Genomic DNA, 22806 nt, shown 5'->3' on the forward strand with positions numbered 1-22806 from the left:
TTTTGTTGAAGTTTAAAGTGGCATTGTATGGCATTTTACGCCCTCTTAATATTCAAATCATGTTCGAATTTCTTCATTATAAATTCTGCGCCACTCTGACAAAACCATGTAATAGAAAACATCACATTAGTTATTATAACTTACTCCTCAGTCTAAGAAAGCCTGTAGCCTACTCAGTAACTAAACGTTTTCTAAATATCGAGTAGGCCAACGGTGCAAAATGGAGTGCAAAACTGTGGAAAGGGGGCAAAATATAGTGCTAAACAGTACAACTTGTGCAACGCATTTGTAATAATGACGTGATTATTATTATTAATATTATTTTTGTTAATAGGCACATTTATCCTAAGTTTAATATTTTTTGTCCGATTTAATCGTTCCTAATATGATTTTGATTGACTTTCATAAGATGAAACAACGTTTACAAGGCAGTGAAAGATCTCTTTAACATTTTTTTGGTTGAGGTATTGTTCATTCAAACTCTAACTGTAAACAATTATAAACTGGCAAGAAAGACAATCATTGAAGCAAACAAGTAAGGCATAATAATATATTAATAACTGAGGATGCGGCTGACTATTACAAAAGCATAAAACGACTTATAACAAGCTCAGCGTGATGATTATAATTTATAACACAAACAGTCACACTTTTCTATGCAAGTTGAAGTGCGAGTAGACAATCAATATAACAACCGAGTAATACATAATGTAATGATTACTGATGATGTGGCTGACTTTTACAAAAGCATAAACGACTTATAATAAGCTCAGCGTGATGATTGTAATACCGTTTAGGCAGGTCGGGATCAAAAGCTGGAGGGTTGAAGAGGGCAAAGACGGTGTTAAAAACGCGTTACATAGAAAAAATATGCAGTCTTAGAGCTCTTTTGTAGAAAAAAATGATCCCCTTAAAATGATTTTGTTTGGCGAGTTGTACGTAAACCAATCTTTTGCAGAGATGTGTTTAAAAGAGGACACGAACCCAACCACCACCTATGGCAGAATGTTTTGGTGAAGAGCAACTCCCCAAAACAGGTCTACATGAGCTGTCATTTTGTAAAAATATGATGTCATTGTAAAAAAGAATCTGAAACCGTTTATTTCCTAATGCTTTAACTTTTCATTTTTTATGTTAAAATGTGAACAGTGTTGACACTGAAACTAATACCACCATCAGGCAGTTGGTGAGAGGATGGGTGATTTGTTCATGACAGTTATCAAACCAGTCACATAGACACGATAAACTTGGTCGTCTTTATTAGGGTGTAAGTCAGATGGGCAATTATGAAAGTGTTAGGTATCCCATTTATTCCTTTGATATTTGATTGTGGTGCTTAACAGTGTATAACTGTACGTTTAAAGAAATAGGCCAGTTGCTAAAATTTAATTTATAAAGGATACAGAAGCTTTAAACTTTATGAAAGTGGGTGGGCGTGATATTTTGCCTCTTACGACCTTGATGTACCTTTCATCTTTTCATTCCTACACTGGAAACTTAACTAGAGACCATAATTCTAATTTTTAACTTTGGGAAATGGTTGACCCTCAACCTGCATATGTTTGTATTTTCAGTTGTGCTATGAGAGTATCACTAATTCTACGTCGATGGTCATAAACATTATCTTTCTGAAGGCACTACATGCCGAAGTTGCCATATAAACTGCACTTTATGAATAAAAACACTGAAAGGGACTGCGATAATGAATTAATAATTTCCTCATGTTCACTACACATCTGGAGCATTTGTTAGACAATGTTTGCAGTGATGTTACTGTTGGTCATTGCTAGGTGTTTGCTATTTCTTCCATTATTACAAATAATTGCATAAGGCTGACCACTGCAATAGTCACTCATATTCGTTCGTGACTTACCTGCTTGTTTAAAGTTCCATATATTTTTTTTTTTCTGAACGAACATGCTACTTCGAAGATTCAGCACCAATATTTTAACAGCTATACTATACTATTAAAAAGGGAATTTTAGTTTATCTTTAACATAAACTAATGACTGCATAACAAGAAAAGCCCGCCCCCGCTTCCAATATATATAACTTAACACACACACACACACATATATATATATATATATATATATATATGTGTGTATATATATATATATATATAATATAAATAAAAAGACACAAAAACAAACAACAAAAAGTGAACGAAAGCAGTATGTTTATTATGCAATGGTTCTTTTACACTAAAATAAGTTAAGTAGATTTTGATATGTTTTGAAAAGAATTTAACATAGCTTCTGATTCACGCAAACAACCATGAGTTGTGATGTATATTTAAAGAAAAATTGGATTTCTATTTGATAACTACATATGAATTGCCTCATGCGAACACTAATATTGCTATTACTTGTTCTCCTGCTAAACTTAAAACTTTTCAAGTTAGGTTGAGTTGTCAGTCTTTAAATCCCAATGAATTACTGATCAGTAGATGTTATCGGGTATCACAAGTTTGAAAGAAAAGACTCAGTTCTTGAAAGACTGCCATATTTGCTATATTCCAGCTACGCATCGACTTCCTAGATATCATTCATTTTGAATGTCTTGTGAGTCACTGCTTGGTGTAACAATGTTTAATTCCCTGAAAATAGATTTGAACAAGAAAATACAATGTCGGAATAAGAGTTATTGATTTTTACTGAATGACTAACACAATCATAAAAAAACAGCCTATCTGCTTCTTTTCTGCCACTTTCACTAAACATCCTTTATGACGTTTTCTGCACTATAGTATCCCATAGAAGATGCCATTGACCAAAGGTTTGCTTCGATCCTTCCCACCACAATGATAATGCACTATATCTGATTTTTTGTGTAAGTGGACGTTGAAGCCATAATTCTCTTGCCGACCTCTTCAAAATAGCAAGTACATTATTTGCAGACGTTCGTGTAAAATGAACCTTGGCAAAGTTGATTTCCTGTGGTTTTTAAGTAACTAGTGGGAATCAACCTGAAAAATCAGGTTGTAAAATGCATTAGCAATACGTCTTGATGTTTGTTTAGCCCCTAACTACAATTTGAGGCAAATAATGGGGGTAGCATCCCACGAAGTTATCCTTTGCATTTACAATTAATGCAATTTCTTAGGGCAATACGAGACGTATGGATACACTGATACTGTGTTTTCTCAGTTTAACCTCTGCTAATTATGAGATGATCGGTTACTTGGACCCTCACTTGGAACCTTGTACTGAAAAAGTCGGTAATGTCAGTACCACATAGATTAGTTGCAGACCTGGCATCCCATTTTCTGATAGCTGCAATGATTGTCTGTAAAGTTTTTCTATGAATTGACTTTTGAACAATTTGACACCAATGGTTACGTAATATAGTCTTTACTACGGTAATTCACCACGTTCTGTTGCTTAAAGCTAGTTCATAATAGTTGAATTATGCCACATTCTGCACTGTTTCACTTCTAAAGTTTGTTTTTGTGGGAGGGGGACCTCGGACCCTACCCTTGTTCATAAAATTCCCCATTTACCTCTAGCCCTACGTAACATACCCTACCAAAATCAGGCGAGGAGGTATTTGCATTTGACAACGAACCTCTGTAATCATGTGAATGCCACTGATGGGTTAACGGCATTGCCCCACAGTCATGCTTGTATAATGTGTCCAAACACCTTTATGAATATTTAAAAAGCTTGTAAATATGTTACCCTTAACTATGTAAAATGTTTTACCCAAACAAGGCTTTAAAAACGTCATTAAGACCCATTTACACTTGAGAACGATCGCAGTGTTGTACCTTGTGCTGAGGTGCATGTTTTGTGTAAAACGCGGGTCTCAGGACACTCAAATGGGACCCGGTCATAGTCTTGGAAGGGTAAGACCCCGAGATAGAGTACATGATCCAAAATGTAAACATCATATAGAACAACGCAAAATGAAGAAAAGGTCACAGTTACAATGACCATTTAGTGTTCGAGGTCAAAAAATAAAAGAATCTCTGCAAATCGTTTGCAGAAATTTAGCATCACATGTTTCAATTCTAATGCTATGAAGATTTCAAATAAATAAACAATAACCAACCAATGGAGAGTTAACGGTAAAGATTTGAATTAGAAGGGTATACATCAAGTGGCCAACCTTGCTATGGAGAGAATTTTCAAACTTTAAAAAGAATCTCCTTTAAATGATTAGTGAACTCACCTGAAATACTGTTGATACTTTACATCCTGTGAAAATGAGCATAGTTATAACATGATTGAAATAACACTTCATAACTCTAAAAACAAATTTATTGTTGGGATTGTTATAATTTTTAATCAACCTAAGACATCACTGGGAGATCAAAGACATGGAAATAAAATTGTAAATGTTCAAGCCATAACATTATTATATTAACATGATATGTTTAAAGTTTTTTCCCATATAACTGTTTACAAGTAACCCATAAACGTTACGTTTGTAGAGTTGATAATTATCCTTCACACTATGTTCAGGAAGAAACTCGTTTCATGATTTATTAACTAAGAAAAATGAAATAATTAGGTTGGGAATGATTGGTTAAAAATTGTGCTGTTTATGTATTTTATAAACCACGACATATCCATATTACCTCTTATTGTTTTGTATAACTCACAACTAACAACTGTGTATTGTTCACAGTAATAAACAGAGAACAGTATGCCCTATCAGGACCATGCCTACCTCTTTTTCGTATTCTGCTTCGTCCATTTCTTCTATTCCGTCAAGCAACTATAGGGAAAGAGAAACCAGGATATACAGATAAAATATCCTTAATAATAGATATTGAAATGGAAATAAAAAGGTGTTTTTGCACTTTATACATTATTTGTTTGTCCAAAGCCATTCTGATATTTAATAACGGATCATAATTCCTAATGAAGCTATTAGATCGGTAACCGTATGTTTCAACTAGATGACTAAGCGTTTTTATAGCAGATTCTACATCGAATAAATGGTCTTTTTGTAATTTTCTGAGGAAAGGTTTACAGGTTTACTTCATTTGAAATGCACGTGCAATTCCTTTGCTTTGCAGAACTGATATTTTCAAGAGGACTGGACAACGTACAATAAGGATAGTACAGGACGACGATTCTTACTTGTCCTTTTTTCTTTCGCGGAACCGAAAGCTAGGTTGGGTCCCCAGAAAATGTATTTAATTGTTCATTTTACCTTACGGAGATAGTGAAAATGAAAGTGCGTTATTCATTACTCCACATTCCACTCGTCCACTCAATTGACATTGATCCTAAGGGCTTTAACTCTCGTACACTCTCCCCTTTCATCTGGCCATTACTATTTCAACCGAGGCTCAACATGTCAAATCTGTACAATTCTGTCAATCATCGTTGTATTGTAAGAAATGCTAATAGTGAATTCATTATGGGCCAGAAGCATATATTTATAATAATACAGAATATGTTGAGTATCTGGAGCACTATACGGTTATTGTCTCCCACACATAAGTGAAGTACATCGAAATTTACCTTCCACTTTCCAGACGGTACACATAGGTTGTATGTTTGGTTCTTAATGTATGGATCCCAGAGTACTGAAAGAATAACATTTATGTTCAGTAAAAATTAATAACTCAGTATGTGGTCTTCTTATTTTACTGTTGGATTGGCTTTTGCAACCATGTTTAATGTGTGCGTAGGCCCCTGACGCAATTTAAGATATTTCATATTTATATGTATATTTTGAAGATTTTGCAACTACATAATTTTATGACGTCACGTTGGTATAATGTGCCAGCTTTCTTTTTTGTCAATAGAAAAATGCCTTAAGCTTATTAAATATCTACACACACGAGACATATGCTATTACATTGCAACAATGAACACCTGAAAATCAACTAAGTGCTTTCACGTGTTTTTTTCTTAAGTCCATTGGTTGATTTATTGTACAAGTTCAAGAAAGAGTACTAGCCACTAACTGTTAAGTTGTTGTAATCGGTTATCTGGCATCTTGACTGAAGTTAGATCAGGGATATGAAATGGCAGGAAACAATGCCACAATCTGCAAGAAATAACATGTATAGGTAAACAATATACAGTGATATATATATATATATATATATATATATATATATATGTCAATGGAGCAACCAATCAATCTGTCAGTCGGCCAATAAATTAATAAATAAATAAGGCAATAACTAATTAATCAATCAATGGCCATCATAAAGCGCCCACCAAAAAGACAAAAAACAATTCGATATAATACGCTGAGCCACCGATCACTGCTGATATGTCTTCTGACACAGGTAGACTTTCAGGAGATCCTGAGATGTTTCATACTTCCTATTTATTATATATTCTGTCAGTCAATACTTTGCCACAAAAACAGTTAATGTTTCTCACTAAAGGATACCAATGAGTTATGGGCTCCACAAGAAAGAGGAAGAAACATTTAATGACCTGGGACATCTTCGTTTAACTTTGACTTGTAGCTTGTCTATAATATCAGGTTGAGCTTGAGGTTGAGCTTGAGCTTGAGTAAAAAAAGCCTTGAAAGCATGCCATAAGGTTTTGTATTAAATCAATTACTTGATTTGGGTGTCATTCTTTGATAAATTTTAAGTTTCGATGTGATGGATTCCAAAATGACATGCTCACATGCAACATTTATTAAGGAATATTTGGCATCTGCAGCAGAGAAAATTTCAAGGAATGTTGCACCGAAGTAGATAATACACGAAATCTTAATGAAAAACGACAACATACCGTAGAGTAGTCAATGACTGGCAATTGCCAGCATATTCGATAATTCCCTTGACTTCTTCCACCGTTAACCTTCCTCCTACAGAACTAATTGTCAGTTGTTTAATAGTGTTTAACAGAGGCAACCGTTGATTTTCATTAAGAAATATAGCAGTCTCTTGCACATCAACTCTTGAGAAGCACCCAGATATGGACACTTTTAAAATTGGTATCTGCAATGAAGGAAATAAACAGTCATGATAACACACGAAAAAAACTAAAACACTCTTAGTGGTACATAAGTTTGCGATAGCCTATAAACAAAAATCATAACATATAAATCTTCAGGTGACCTGAATGTAATTTTGTTGTAGAAGTGACAATATTGCTCACAAAGCAGAACCAAGTATCAAAAACTTCAGAAGATTACGAAAACAATACCTAAATTAGTCCATTTCAGACAATGCTTTCTTGATTAAATACAGACAATTCTTTATTAAATACTTTTTTTCTTCAAAACCTTTTGTATACATTGATAATTAATACATTGAATTAACTACTAAATCTAACAATTTTAACAATTGAAAACAATTCAAAATGGTTATATCAACCTAACCACTGGTGTTGGTAAAACACAATTATACAATGCGGTACCATATGTCAACTTTCCGGTACGTAGATAATTTGTTACATAGAACCACATATAATTAGAGAAAGTACGTATGATGATCATCTCCTGTTACCTTTAACGATGATGCAATTTGTAAAAGCTGAATAGTTGATCTTTGAAGTATTCGACTGTCATCTTGCCGGAAGTAAACTGTCTTGGATGTAATGTCCTTTACTTCTTTACGCACATTATCAGCTATTTCAGTGCCAGGCTGTTCCATAATACATAATATTGAATGCTGCTGACCATCAGCAAAGTCTTTGAAGATTCGTATAATATGTTTAGCTGCAGAACGATTCAAGCCACATGCAAACCGGTAAATGTAATCTACATCACTATTCTGAAGCTGTTTGAAAATACTGTTTATCCACCGTTTTGATGATTTGCTCACAACATGATGTGCAGCATACCACTCGCAGAATAACTTGTGATGGAACCGCACTTCAGTATGGTACTCCAGTACTGAATAACTGTCCATTGATAAGGACTCTTCTTCCACCAAGATACCAGTGCTAATGTATTGGTTGTAAAATGGATCTCCAAGAATTTCAATAAGGACATCTTTTGCCCAGCTAAGTTGTATCGATTTTTGTGTAAGCCCTTGAAAAGCTAGTTGATCTAACCTGGCATGGTCTCTCTCATATAGATCATGATTAGGAACATTTTCATCATTTAATTTATTTCGCATATGGTTGTGAAAGCAAGAAATCATGTATTTAAATAAAGTCGTCGCTGATGAAATTGTTGAAAAGCTCTTCTCCTCGCCAATCATATGAGCAAACATCGCAAATATAAGGGGAGTCTCACAAAGATCCTCAAAAACAGGATTCTCCCTGAGCTTTGCATTAATTTTCTCACAAAGTTCGAGGTCATCTCCGGCAATTGCTTGGCGTATGTACGACTGTCTAGCCATCGTATCAAACCCCCTCAACCTGAAACGTCCAACCTGGATATTCAAAACAGCGGGAAGCTTTGATCTTCTCGTCGTTACTATAACGCATGCTTCTTGAAATATTTCTTTGTTAACTATTTGCAAAATATCAGTCTCAACTCCTGCATCAGGATACTCATCATAGCCATCGAATATAAATAAGATAGATTTTGCACTTTTCATAATTTCTCGAATCTCGTTTTCTCGGAGATTGGAGTCTTTTGGAAGAATGAATCGCCGAATCGCGTGGAACAATGATGTTACATTTCCAAGCTGCCTTAGTCTTAACAGAATAAGAATATCGAACTTTTTAGAGATTGGCGAGGGAGTGTTTAAGGACCATTCATAAGCAAACTGGAGTGAAAGCATTGACTTCCCGTAACCAGGGTCACCTTCCACAACGTTAGTTTGGTTTGTTTGTTGCCTAAAAATATCTTGATAGGAACCAACATTTCTCCAGTTATTTTCCTTTTTATCATCTGCGCCTATATCCAAAACTTCAATTTGTCCCTGAATGAAAAGTTCGTTCACGCAAAATATTTTATCTCTTATGTAAGGAATTGGTCGTATCGTCTTACAGAGGAATTCATATCTTCGCTTAATTTCAGATACGAAAACCTTACCCAACTCTGTAATAAAAGAAAAGTTTACAAGACTGAAATGTGAATTTACTGTATTTCTTATTTCACTTGCATAGTGCGGGCATCTGGAGAGTTGTTAGCCACATTGTTAACATAATGGGCAATCATGCTGACTTGTATACGCAATGTTAAGCCCCACCTATACAACCCTTAAACGTTACAGGGGATTCCCCGGGAAGTTTGGGTATCTCAAATCAATATGAAAAGGGGAAGACTCGACTGACCCGATTTGGTAAATTTAGCGTTTGGTGCATTCTGCCGCACTGTTAGATAATGATTCTTAAACCATTTGCCCAGTTATGGGAACGACAATGGTTATTGCGTTACTTACGTCAAGTGTTAATGTGTAATTAATATTTACAAGCAAACTAAATTAAAAACCATTAAGAACTGTGATTATGTTGACCATTCATTGTATCCTAGCACCGGAAGACCAGATAAGTGATAAGAATTAAGACTAAACGGTATTTACAGATATTGAACAATGGTGTTACTTAAACTATATTAAGTAAATTCACTTCCAGATTAATACCCTCAAATCTCTGTAGTAAGTGCAATATTTCACATGAGAGTGAGGACAGATCAAATGGGTTCAATTGGCTTTTGCTGAGTCTCAACGTTTCCTGATTCATGTATACAGAAAGGGCTACAGCTAGCTTGGGACTCGCACACTCCACGTTAAAATTGACTTACCATTTATTTTGAATGTTACCTACTTGGTTATTCTTGCATGTTTTTATTTACCTCTTTGCTGGTGCGCTGAATACTGCTCTTCCATAATCATCGGAAGAATCTAAAAAGCAAAAGAAAATTATCATTTTCAAGTATGATGAAGTAATTAAATCAAAGGAATTAAATCCATGCAGCATGTCCGTTATCTAAAAAAAAACATTTCAAACTGTTGCTGACCGCATTAGTTCTCGTTTGAGTTGGTAAACCGTACGTTTATTATCTCCCGCCTGCTTCCCATACAGTCCCAGACGATCTGAAGACGGCTAAAAGACCTTGAATGATTTTTGATTTCCTCTTTTCTTTTTAAAGACCTTTTGTATATGCTCAGACTAGTATAATATTTTCAACAGTAGACATCTATGGTGTACTAAGTCCATTTTAAACGAAAATTACCACACCTACCTCGTCCTCATTTTCTGCAGCATGGTTTCTAAATTGTTCCTTAAGGTGGGCAACTGCAAAGAGGAACCGAAAAATAAGTTAGCACTGCATGGTTTTGTAGCTGTTTCTGAGTGTTGTTCTTGCAGTGCAAAATAGTATTTATAACCGATTTCATTATTTTCCATTATTTTAGGTTTACAGTCTTCTTCAAGGCCAAGGCCCTCTCACACAACTTAACCCTGCGTCATTCTTAACTTGTCACACTTACACACCAAAGTGTGCACAATTCGATAAATCTCTCGTGGGGCACCACAGTGCACCACAACCATCCCGGGGACTTACCATGTAGTGCAGCCACAAACCGGCGCACGCAACTATATTTACAAGTTACCTCGCAAGTCCCCATTTATACACCTGGGTGAAGAGAGGCAATGGAGATTAAGTGCCTTACCCAAGGACACAACGCAATGATCTGGCCAGGACTCGAACCTGTAATCCTTGGATCACAAGTCCGATGCCTTAGCCAATTGGCCACCACGCCAATTGATACTAGTAAAGATCTCTTCAAGTAACCACCCTCAAGTCAACTTGTTTATGTTCATGATACACTGGAGACGTTGAGAAGGCATAGTTTGCTTTGTGCAATGAATTAATGGATTATTGAAGCAAAACTTTTACAATACTTTTTCTAATGATAACCAGATCCGCCGATAAGCAGGTCGGGCCTAGGAGACAATCATGCCACAGTGTCATTTCTCTTCACATATCACTGTTCCCCCTATATATTTTCCGGATCCCTCCAAATATACCCCAGTGTGAATTCCCTGCACGCTTGCTACCAAACTCATCGATAGACCTTCAGGGAAATAAGTACCTCTCCGTCTAAAAACGAAACAGAAACAGATCACCACTATCATAATCGGTATGACAAATACACTGGCCCAGGCATAAACATATGGTCTCTCCGTATCTGTAGTTATATCTGCAAATGAGATGGGGAAAAAAATGATCAAAAGAGTTGTGATTAATACACTAGATCACGGTGTCTCTGCACAGGTATGAATATAATAATGCATTGCACCAGTATCTGTTAAAAATACAATAAACGTGCGTCAAATATGTCTCAATAAAACTAAACACAGGTACCAGTGATAACAAATATATAATATTATCATCACTTCCAATCCTATTTAAGAGCGCCAACATCATTAGTTCACATGAAATATTATAATTTTCTAATTTATTCATAAACATATGATAATAATTAATATACTGCATTTAAATCATACATATGTTAGAGAATATTTGAAAAGAAAATAATAGCTTACCATCCAGAATGAAAAGGCTTATAGTAGAATGCATATCGAAAAACGACGAGTTTGGTCCAGTTACAGAACACCCTATCTTAATTAATTGTTCGCTCGAATGTAGTACGTTTATCTTAGTAGCATAGGTTATATCGTAAGCATCGCCGGACAATTTGACAGTCATATGTTGTTCTGAAAACGATATTGCCGACGTTTCCTTAGGTTTGTGCCATTCTAGTCGCACCTCTGGCCATATTCCTGATACCGAACACATTAGAACTTCTCCATGATGTATTGGAACAGTGCAATTTCTTGCACCATTGCATTGTTCGATAACTGGATAGCTAGGTTCTGGAGTAGCTAGATAGAAAATGTGAAAAACGATGATTTTTTTGGTGAATTGAAAATCAGAAATGATGTGAAGATGTATTCACTCATGCAGTTCGCGTGTAAAATAACGAGCCATGATAAATCGGTTGAATCTACCAAAGTAGATCAGCTTCTCCCTTATAATCGCATTAAGAAACAGTGTGTTTCAAATGTTTGTGAGAAATCAAATGTCGATTGTCCTATATTTTTTCTTGATGAGGTGTTGTACTGGCGTTTCATCATGTTGTATATAAACTAACTAGTTACATAATGTTTTGGAGCTGGTTCATCATGCTAACTTGATGAAAGTTTGTAACCTGATAACGCTTCACAAGTAATATGTTATAAACAGTTATTCGGCTCACTACAACGTGGCATTAAATTACATCGATCGAACCAGGGTTGTTTATTACTTTATATAACTATGGAACGATTACGATATCGTATAAAAAATTGTCAAACCCAATCATGAATCTTAAAAATTCATACTCCTGTATACATTGTTTGTCCTTCTAGTTTGTGCTTGCACGTTCACATCTACTCATCTCTGCTTTAGCTCAGTAATTAAATATTTGTATAAATCGTAGTTTCTCTTTGACGGTTGGTATCTGATTTGTGAAGTGATATAAATGTAGAGTTTGAGCCCTAGTGCAATTCACCGTATCTCGAGAAGTCTAGTTTCTTTGCACTCTTAGAGATATGTGGTCAAAACATCTAATGCAAATACTGTAACATTTTTATTCCTTTGGTGTGGATTTACATTTAAAACGAAAGCCCCCCCCCCCCATTGAAATGGAATGAATAATTATATCATTAATCATTAATGCATTAACAAATGTAGTTAGGATTTTCGCGGTATATTTTAATGCCGCAAAATTCATGTGGTTTTGATAGCTTTTTAGGTTCATAGACAGTATTTATACGATAGTATTACGAGCACGTTCGAAGAGTCTCATTTTTGCATACTCACCGATTATGGTGACATTATATTCGAACACGTTTTCAGTACCAAGTCCATCCCCCGAAATACACTGGTACACTCCACCGTGTTCATGTTTCGCTTTTGGAAATGAAAGGGTGCCATTTGGAGAAACAACGTAATCGTCATAATATGCGTGTGAGGTCGTCACTTTGTTTCCCTCCAAGAGACCCCAAAAGAGATACTTCAATTCACCAACATATGGTTTCACTTGCCAAGTGAAGAATATCGATCTGCTCAAAGCGCATACCAAACTAAACTCGGCACCCCTTTCAGCAATTCGTTTGCTACGTAAAACAAACGTACCATTGTCTAGCTTCTGTAGCAGGATTGCAGATTCAACATGTTCAAGTATGGGTGGTGGATTCACAGCCTTGCAAACTAACAACATTGATGTCAAGGGATACAGTTTTAAGTCAACTGTCGAGACTTGCGACGTAAAGGAATCGTTTTGAACGATCACTTTGTAATCATATGGGAGGCTAGTATCACCTTCAATTGTTCGGACAAGCCACTCCAGTGAAACAACTGGACGACTTCTAGACACATAACAGTCAATTTCTTGATTTTGATTTACCCTAATGTTGCAGTCACCACTCTTCCCACATTGCCTTATATATGGTCTATTGTGTTGAGGCATCACTGTGAATAAGAAGAAAATTCAAATTATTAGACACTAGTTATCTTAACATTCCAGCATTGGGAGCGAAAGACATTCTAGATTTGATCCGTTTTCGCATTAGTTAATACATCAACATCGAAGGAATAGTCATAAACTATTGATCTTATCGTCTAAAAGGGCTGTAGTTGATACTTTGTGTACAAATTATTACATTGTTGGTGTAAAACAGATGGGAGTTTTATCTATGGGTAACTGACATTTGACAACGTTACAATGGGAACAAGGGATACTGTAGTTAGATGAAAGCTTTCAAATATGTTTAAATTGGAATAATTGTGTCAACTACCAATTTAACAAATGCTCAGTCTCCTCATTGCTGTGAAAGTTTACAATAATTGGTACAGAACTGTTTATTTGGAAAGCATTTAGTGGAAACTGCTCCCTTAGAGCATTACATGTAAAGAAAACGATGTTCGGCACTTACCAGTAGTTATGACTCTTACAACATTATATGTTGGGTTAGTATCAACAGACGTCATCATCGTTATAACTGTAAAGTTGCCGTCGTGGACCATGGATACTTGGTTAATAATCAGACAACCATCTTGACGTACGTCATAGTCACCTGATAGGAAACCATGTCCACTTTTTGCAGAACTTTTGTAATTGATAATCGGTTCCTCATCTCTAGTATTGGTCCCAATGTACCAAAAGATGCCAAAGAAATCAGGTTGAAACGTACATTCTATTACACCTGTTCCCCCTAGAGCAAGGTACTGGGGAGAACCACAGCCTATGGTAATTTCTGCGTCTGCCAAACAAAACAAGGATCATTATTATACTTAGCCATTTATTTTGTCACATATTTCGCAATTACTATATTGAAATATTCCGTTTATCTGGAATACTCAGCATTGCATTGCCTGTTACATTCATTAACATATCAGCAATTTGCGATTGATGAAAGAGAAATTACTGTGATATAATTTTACCCGGCGAACCCTAATTGACAAGTTATTAACCTTTTCGTTGAAATTTACAATGCGTTGGCCGAAACAAATATGCGTGCACACCACATATTTCTAAATCATATATTAAAATCAACCAATCAAATCATCTCTTCTACATTACGTCAGTCAATCAAAAACCACCTGTTTCGCTCGTTTAATACGTTTATTGATGCACTAAGCCAATATTGCAAGATGAAACTGACCCATGCGAAAATTTCGTTGTCTATAAATTTCAATTATAGTTCAAAGTGACCAATCAGTGTCCATGTGAGTATTTTCTGTCACTTCCGAATCGTGACCGACAACAGGTTATAGCATAGTCAGTCATTGACAACTTTGAGCATAGGTTTTGCGTAAAGTAATGATGGTTTTAGTCATGATTTGTGGATTATATTGTAAATTTTGTACAGTTAAGTATCATTTCACATTTTAAAGGGTTCAATTTATAATTGGTAAAACCGGCGAGTGTTGCTTAATTAACAGATTTTCAACCCGATATCCAAGCTCATTTTATAATTTTTGTATAGGAATATAATGCTCTGTACTGTGTAAAGGATTATTTAAATGATAGCTCTTGAATGAATTAGTCCGGTTTCATACTACCCTAAACTACAGGTAGTTTTCAACAACCCTGAGATTATGTGCTGTTCGCAGATCATATGTGTGTCGTCATTCCCACATTACAAAAATGGTGGGAAAAGCGGTCTACACGTGATACGGAATGCCCAAATACATTGAGTATAAAGGAGAGTAGCAATGGTTTAATGCTTAACCCATACATAGGGAAGAAGATGCATTGGTTTGTTTGCATATGCATTGGTAAATTATTGCCCAATATTATAAGTCAATGTATATTGACCAACAGAACAACTTTAGAATAACTTGTGCTAATCATTTCAATGTTTTCTTATCACATTTGGTGACACCATACTCCAGCATTACATGAAATTTACGCGGGTACCTGAAAACATGAAAAGTATGGGGAAATAAAACAGAGAGTTTGACAGACTGGAAGAGTGACCTTACACCTGGGAAATAAGGACCAGTCACATTGTTGCGTTGTCTTCAAGTATAACCAAGTATTGCAGAGAATGTTCAGGATGGTGTAAGGTGAAATATTAACAAACATCATAGTCTCTATCGATACCTTACAAGTACTACGGACCTTATTTACAAATTTGTTTATTTCATCACAGTTATGGAACATACAGTATACAATACAGTAACACGTGAATATATGTAATATAAGTTAGAATCACAAACTATTTTATTATGAAAACAAGTTCAGTGTCCCTCAACAGTTCCCAAAGAACCAGGAGTAAGAATATGTTAACGAGATAATGAACAATGAGAATGCACGTTTAACATTGGAAGATTTAACCATATAGTGTTGTAATGTCCATAACAGTTTATCATCTCCATATTGTTGCATTCAAATATCCGCTAGTCTACAAGTTAAAAACATATGCAACAGGTCTTTCCATTTCTCATGTTTCATAACAATAAACCTGGCCTTAAATTGCACTGTGATGGCCATGATCAAGACATATATCAACGGCCATCTGTGTTCTTGGTCTAGTATGTACGTCTTTTATGTATCAGCAAACTAGTACGATGTTATTCAACATACCAATATTTTAAGAATCATAGTATGGTAGCGTCGTGAGATGCATGACTCTGTGATAATTCTGACAGAATGCACTTCATCATCAAGTGCAGTTCTTACTGCTTAATTGTTATGAATAATGAGCAGATGAAAGGACAAGAATGGGACATTGAATGTCTAAGACTAATTGCACGTCGTGGCCTCTACCTCACCTTCTTATTGTAATGGTGTGAAATTTCGAGCTCAGCCTGTTGCGTATTTTGAAACGGTTATAGGATAACTACTCCCGAGCCACCTATTAATTTGCTACTTAAAGAAGTCTCTCCAGTGATGTATAATTAAACGATGTTGAATTGGTAAAAAAAATCAAACTCAACCAGAGTTCTGTGAGAGCATGCAACAAATCCCAGTGAACCTCATTGATATTTCGATTCCATGTTAAGAATAAACAGTGAACAATATACCGTTACGGGTACAACTGCAGTTTGCAGATGACTATACCGTTCGGTATAATTCAGCTTACATCTAGTGACTGAAGTAGCTAGTCATTGAAATACATTTTGTTTGTCCATACACATAGGCTAATATCAATTGGTAATAGTAACATTTTGTTATATGTAAACTAGGAAACATGTTGGTACACCACTGAAATGATATATAACTATAGACACATCTTGTAATATGTGCTAATATATACTCCTCAAATACATTTAAACTATGTGTATGCGCTATTAACTTTGTGAACAGTAAGCAAATTATTTAGTGAGAATGTCGAAATGTCGGATAGGTTTCTGCAATGATGCACCGTTTATACTGTGTGGTGAATATTTAGGTTTGTCGGCCAATGCATATGTACCAAGCTACATCAATATAGTCTTGAAAATATAAGTTTAAATACAAAAAAACAATGTACTCTGGTTGTTGTGCTGTACTAGGGATATGACTGACACGTGTAACAGATGGACATATTCTGCCAGGTGTACCAAATTGGCTATATGAAATACTTTCATTTTGTTTACATTAATCGCAATGAAAGCATAATCTACTGTTTATGATATATCAAATCACTATATGATCAAGCATATAACGCAGAAAAGAACATTTCAAAGGATACAGTTTTGTTTCATAATTGACAATCATTATATGGTTACTTAGGTCTACATTTCTGTACATGTTTTTTTTTATCATACACATCCTATTGTAAGAACAGTAACCGGTATACCCAGGGTGAAGCGATCAGTATGACAACTTATGGTTAAACTTTGTATTCCATAATGAAGAGAACGAAAGCCGGCCTTGAATGGTATATGTATGTATATATTTACGTATATCCATAATTATAATATATACATGCATAAAATCGCAAACTGTACTCACCCACAGAATGACACCCATGTATTAACGCAATCACACACAATGGAAGGAATACACCCATCGTCCTTCAGTGGAATCAATCTTCAAGGAGAGAGTGAAATGTTATAGCACAACGACTTCATTAGGCACCTATTTTTAGCAGAAAACTTGTGCTGTTAGTATTTTTGTAGTTAAAAGTCCGTTGCATTAGAGTGACAAGATCGTTTTACCATGACATCATTTGGTTTTCTTATAATTGTTGCTTAATAAACGTAATTATAACCGACCTTTTACCGTCATGGAAATAATGCTAGTAACAAGTAGTACATTAATTCAGTGCCATAGCTCGATGCAGTTAAAACTATACGAATATCGTTATAAAATTGAAATCTCGAAGGGTGCACTCGCCATACCGAGCTCGAGCAAAGTCTGTATTTGTTTATGATCAGCAAGGTGATCGCCATAGCCTGATAACGTACATTTGAGTTATCAATTATTTATAACTATACTCATCCTTACCACAGAACCAATAAGTATGACTCAGTAGCGGAATAATAAATGTAGAATGGGAGTGGGGAGGGGGTGAGATGTTTCAGAGCCGTTTCAACGTTCCTTTTCCGTTTTATATGACTAGTCACAGCCAGTAAGTTATTGTGATCTATAGGTATGTCTGTGTCAGCAGCGCTTTATATGATATCATTCTGTCATTTTAGCATTAGCAAGAATGACATTTGACGAAATTGTAGAGTTTATAAGGGCATCTCTGAATGTCGTGGTTTGAGTATTTATAAAGTCATTGGAGGTCATATAATGCATTATTTGAAATTAAGAAGAATTTCATAGTAGAAATAACTAAAAAGTAAATGTAAAGTTATGTTACTAAACAGACACCGCACATACATAACTGTGTGCAACAAGAAACAACTTCATCTTCCTTTCAGTATATTTACAATTTTATTGTAGAAATAAACTATACAATATATACTCTGTACAGCTTAATAGTAATCAGAAAAGACCGATTTTGAACTTATCACAAGGCTTCATATGAATGGAAATCCCCCTTTTGTACACTCAGAAACGTAAAATAACAACAACTAATGAATCGTGGAAAGATGATACAATTTTAGTGGGTTTGATGAATTAGATTTTCTTTTTTCCAGTGTCATGAAAAAGTCATACCTACAAGAAAAAAAGCTTTATGAAACGATATATTTATTTTTGGTACTACAGGGTTATCCATTTAGTACTGACAGTCTAAGCTAGAGTTTGAAAACAAAGGGAAAGGTGTCAGAGAGAAAAAAATCAAAAAATCAAAAAATCAAAGGGTCATTGCTAGAGCTAATTAAGTTAGATTATAAGCGGTGGCCAAGGAAAAGTACGTGGTTAATATATTTGTCATTTTGCCTACTTCAACTCCGAGGAGATTTGAGTGGAAGGTAACCAGGGGGAGCTTGTCGTTGCAATATTTTTGACCTTCATTGCCAAAGTAGGTGGTCTGGATAGTGAGAGGACACTCTGAATGGCTTCACGCACCCTTGTGGTACTATCATGACCCCTGGCAATAAGGTGCTTTTTAAACACCTGTATGACAAATGAAAGAGGAATTGTTGGAGCAATACGACGAAGAAACAGTGCTTGACTGTAGGCAATTCCAGACTTGCAATGGTGGGGATGGCATCTAGAAGAATGTAGATACTTGTGTGTGTCAGTGGGCTTAGTGTATACTTCAGTTGAGTGAGTGAGCCGTGTTCCTTGCGAAAAGTCACATCGAGGAAGTCATCCAGTTAGTGGGAGTATTCAGAGGTAAATGTAATGATGCTGTGAAAGGAATTGATGTAATAAATGAAGGTAAGCAGGCTATCTTCATTACTGGTCAACACGAAGTAGAGGTCATCAATGTATCGCCACCGGATAAGAGGACGGCAGGGAGCTGCACGGAGCATGCGTTCTTCAAGGATGGACATAAACAGGCAAGCAAAGGAACGCGCCATTCTGGTACCCATGACAGTCCCTAGTCTTTGAAGGTAATGCTTCTCCAACAACGTGAAGTTTCTTTTGGAGAGAATCAGTTTGATGAGGACTTTGCTGTCAGAGATGGATGGACAAGGGTGGCCATTCTTGGACAGGGCTGCACAGGTAGCTGCAATGCCTTCAGCATGAGGGATGCAAAGAGAAGTGACGTCGAAAGTACCGATGATGGCGCTGGGGATTTAGTTCTTGATATCTTCAAGTTTTCTAAGGAAATCTGGAGTGTCATGGATGTAATAATTAATCTGAAGAACTTGAGGTTTGATTAAGTGGTCCAAACACGAGGATGTATTTTCGTTTGGAAACCCGTTGCCTGAGATGATAGGCTTAGCAAGGTAACCAGGCTTGTGAATGTTGGGCAAAAGATGAAACCTGGTTGCCCTACAGTCTGTCGAAGAAAGGAAAGAAAGAGCCTTCTTCGAGATCTGGTTCCGCTGGTACATATTAATGATGGTCTGTTTAATCTGCCGGGTGAAACTTTGTGGAATCAGAAGCAAGAATAGTGGAATTGCCGCTGTTGGAGAGATAACGCATGGCTTCCTTGATATAATCCTGTCGATCCTGGATGACAACTGCTGAACCATTGTCGGTTGGCTTGATGATAATGTCACAGCAAGACATCAGTGAGGAGAGTGATGCGCGTTGATCTCTTGGAAGGTTGTCGTGTGTTTTGCGAAGAGGATATTTTGTTTGGTTAGTTTCAGAACTGATAACTTTGGTGTAAGCTTATAAAACAATGACGCTGCACTTAGGAGGCATCTGAGAATTTTTTTGCAAGCGGGTTCACGGTCAGTTGGAGGATCATCTAGAACAAACATTAACCAAGGCAAATTCTGCGACGAAAATGAGTGGGATCTTGGTTCAGTTCTGCTCGGTCAAATGAGGAAGGAGTAGGACAGACATTGAGTTATTTGGAGAGAATCCAAGTTTGTCATTGGTAAAAGAAGATAAGTTAACAATTGTTGAGGAGGGTTGTTCTGACTTCAGAAACACAAAAGTACAAATACAAGTACAAAGTGGATAATGAGGATCACTTCAAGATAAACAGTAGCAGAGCAGCTGAAAGAAAAAAAAATGTTAGCAAACTACATGCTACATTCTTCCTCTTCACGCAAATCCCCACTAACAACCTCAGCTCTCTCCTTACTTCAGATAGACTCCAACGATCGAGCCGTTCCTGCAAAACCAATTATATTCTACATAAGTCTACGCAACATACGGGACCTTCTTGTTCGTGCTGATGTTCCACCTATACGTCTAACCCTACACCCGTTTTTCATGATACTTTAATTGTGATCATACTTCGTGATGCATCGTCTGCAGCCACCGCATTGTTGATTCCGATTTCATCACCATACACAGCACCCAACTCACACACAAGACTGAGGGTCACATTACTTGAACAACCTCCCATGTGATCTATCTGATGTGTTGTAGAGTTTGCAACATCCAGTATGCTGGTGAAATTACAGCCACCCTCCAGAAGCGGTTATACGGTCATAGATCCACAATCAACGCCATGAAGACTGAAACCCGGTTCGAGAACACTTAAACCTTCCCAACCATACCATTATTGACATGGCCCTACAGGGGATTGAATCCTTAGGTAGCGGTTCTGACCTAGTGCGGCTCAGCGGAGAGAGACTGTGGATACAACGCCTTCGCATCATTCAACCCCATGGTCTCAACATTCAGGAAGGACATGACTAACGTTTCTTCTGCTTCCCACCTCCTCCCTTGTTCCCCCTCGGTCACCCCTCTGTCATCCCTCTTCTCCTAGCTCTCTACCACCTATTTTCTCCACACGTTCCTGTCTTTGTCCTTCTACAGTTTTTCTACTACCTCTATCCCCCTGTTGGTTCCTTTCTTTCTTTCTTTTTCGTCGTCAACTAATCCTCTTACATCAATGTATTTTGTGTTCACCATGCTCTTTAATCAGTCTGAATTTTATGCTTGTCTTTGTCCCTTGTAGTTTTTGTTACTTGTCATTTAGCCTCTGAAGAAGATCTTGCTAGGATCGAAATGTCAGTTCCAATTACCTAACGCATCCTCTTACACGGTCTCTTTAGTTGCTAACAGTTTTTGTTTCAGTTTGATCTTATATAGCTGTTCTAATGTGAAGTAAACTGCTGTGGTTGAGTGGATAAAGACAAATCCAGTGGATAAATGCGATGGTATTTGAAGCAATGAAACTTAGGTTTGGGGTTCGATCCCTTACCGGGTTATATTGAGGTGTGTTTTTCATTCAAGAGTAGTCTACGGTTTCCCATCTGAAATGACTGAAGATTCAAAAATTTTGACTTTGAAGCCACACAGCATGACAGTTGCAATGCATAATTACACATTCGTGGTCGCTTAAGCGTTGTCAAGCTCTCTGCTTATTATGATAATAATTATAATTATTATTATAATTTTCTGATGAGTTCTGACATATCAGAGAGCAATATGGTTCTTACTTTCGTACAAGCTTCGTCGTTCTTAACTCGATTATGTCATTATAAGTATAATAGATTTGAAAATAATTTAACAATATAGTTTAATAAACTTTACACTCAATTGAAAAACTTTACAATGTGTCACAGAGGAATTTTCAAAGATTAGAGAATCATCTTTCGATTTGAAAACATATTTACCGTCATCATTTTTCAGAGCAAAGTCCTTGTTGATTTGAGGGTGCAGTTTTGCGATACACAAACGAAATGCAAATAACGTTATCTCTATGAGTTGAACCATTTGACTTATGAACTACCAGGTTGTTCCTAAAGTATTGCTCTCAAATGTTTGGTAGTTGATCATCTTCAAATCGTTTTGTAGACTATAAGCAATTATTCTTTGAAGAGATATTGCGATGAGATTTTCAGCTCTGTTTACTGCCCTCTTGTTTATTTTTCAATATATCAGGAACCTTAACAGATAGATAAAACAGTAGATATTCTTCAAATTTTGAAGGCAGTTTCCCCCTGATAGGCGCTTATGCCTTGGATACCTCAAAATATTAGGCCAGCAGTCCAAGGTTGATTAAAGTGGAAAGTTATTTTGCATGTAAGTACAAACGATGAACAGACGTGAAACCTTCACGAGTGAAGTAGTATCAAAACACGTCTGTTAGTTACAATGGCCACTAAGGTAAAAAAAAGGGGTTAAATGACAAATGTTGTTTTGTACAGTGTGAAGTTCTTAAATAACACGTGTGAATTTGAAAACTTTTATAATGTTTAATCCGTCAGTAAAAATTCACTGAAGGTGTTTGCGATAAGATATATACAACTCCATGTATTGCCCACTTTTTTATTGCTTTTATTGATCAGTAACAGATCCTCGGAGGGAGTACTGGCTAAAATGTAGGGGATATCATTGACGAAAATAATAAAACGAAGCAAATAGATTACTCAATTAGTACTTTGTGGGTTTGCAACTTTAACTTCAAGGGAATGAAATGTTTGACGGTTGAATATGTGCATGTATAGTATCACTTATCCGACAGT

The 22806-nt window shown here is 36.3% G+C and overlaps 1 protein-coding gene across 1 annotated transcript; it reads right to left on the reverse strand.

The window, feature by feature from the left end:
* Positions 1-2175: 2175 nt before the first annotated feature.
* Positions 2176-17650, reverse strand: LOC139983406 (uncharacterized). The gene is made up of 14 exons (XM_071996944.1): positions 17318-17650; positions 13809-14135; positions 12694-13344; positions 11376-11714; positions 10922-11029; positions 10069-10121; positions 9679-9727; positions 7436-8922; positions 6717-6925; positions 5927-6009; positions 5478-5542; positions 4675-4722; positions 4174-4199; positions 2176-2599 (listed from the first exon to the last, which is right to left on the reverse strand). Exons 1-14 carry the CDS (start codon positions 17373-17375, stop codon positions 2545-2547), a joined length of 3558 nt encoding a protein of 1185 aa, XP_071853045.1. The 5' UTR covers positions 17376-17650; the 3' UTR covers positions 2176-2544.
* Between the last annotated feature and the right edge of the window lie 5156 nt (positions 17651-22806).

This window comes from Apostichopus japonicus, chromosome 16 (assembly GCF_037975245.1).
Source record: "Apostichopus japonicus isolate 1M-3 chromosome 16, ASM3797524v1, whole genome shotgun sequence".
NCBI classification, from domain to species: Eukaryota; Metazoa; Echinodermata; class Holothuroidea; order Aspidochirotida; family Stichopodidae; genus Apostichopus; species Apostichopus japonicus.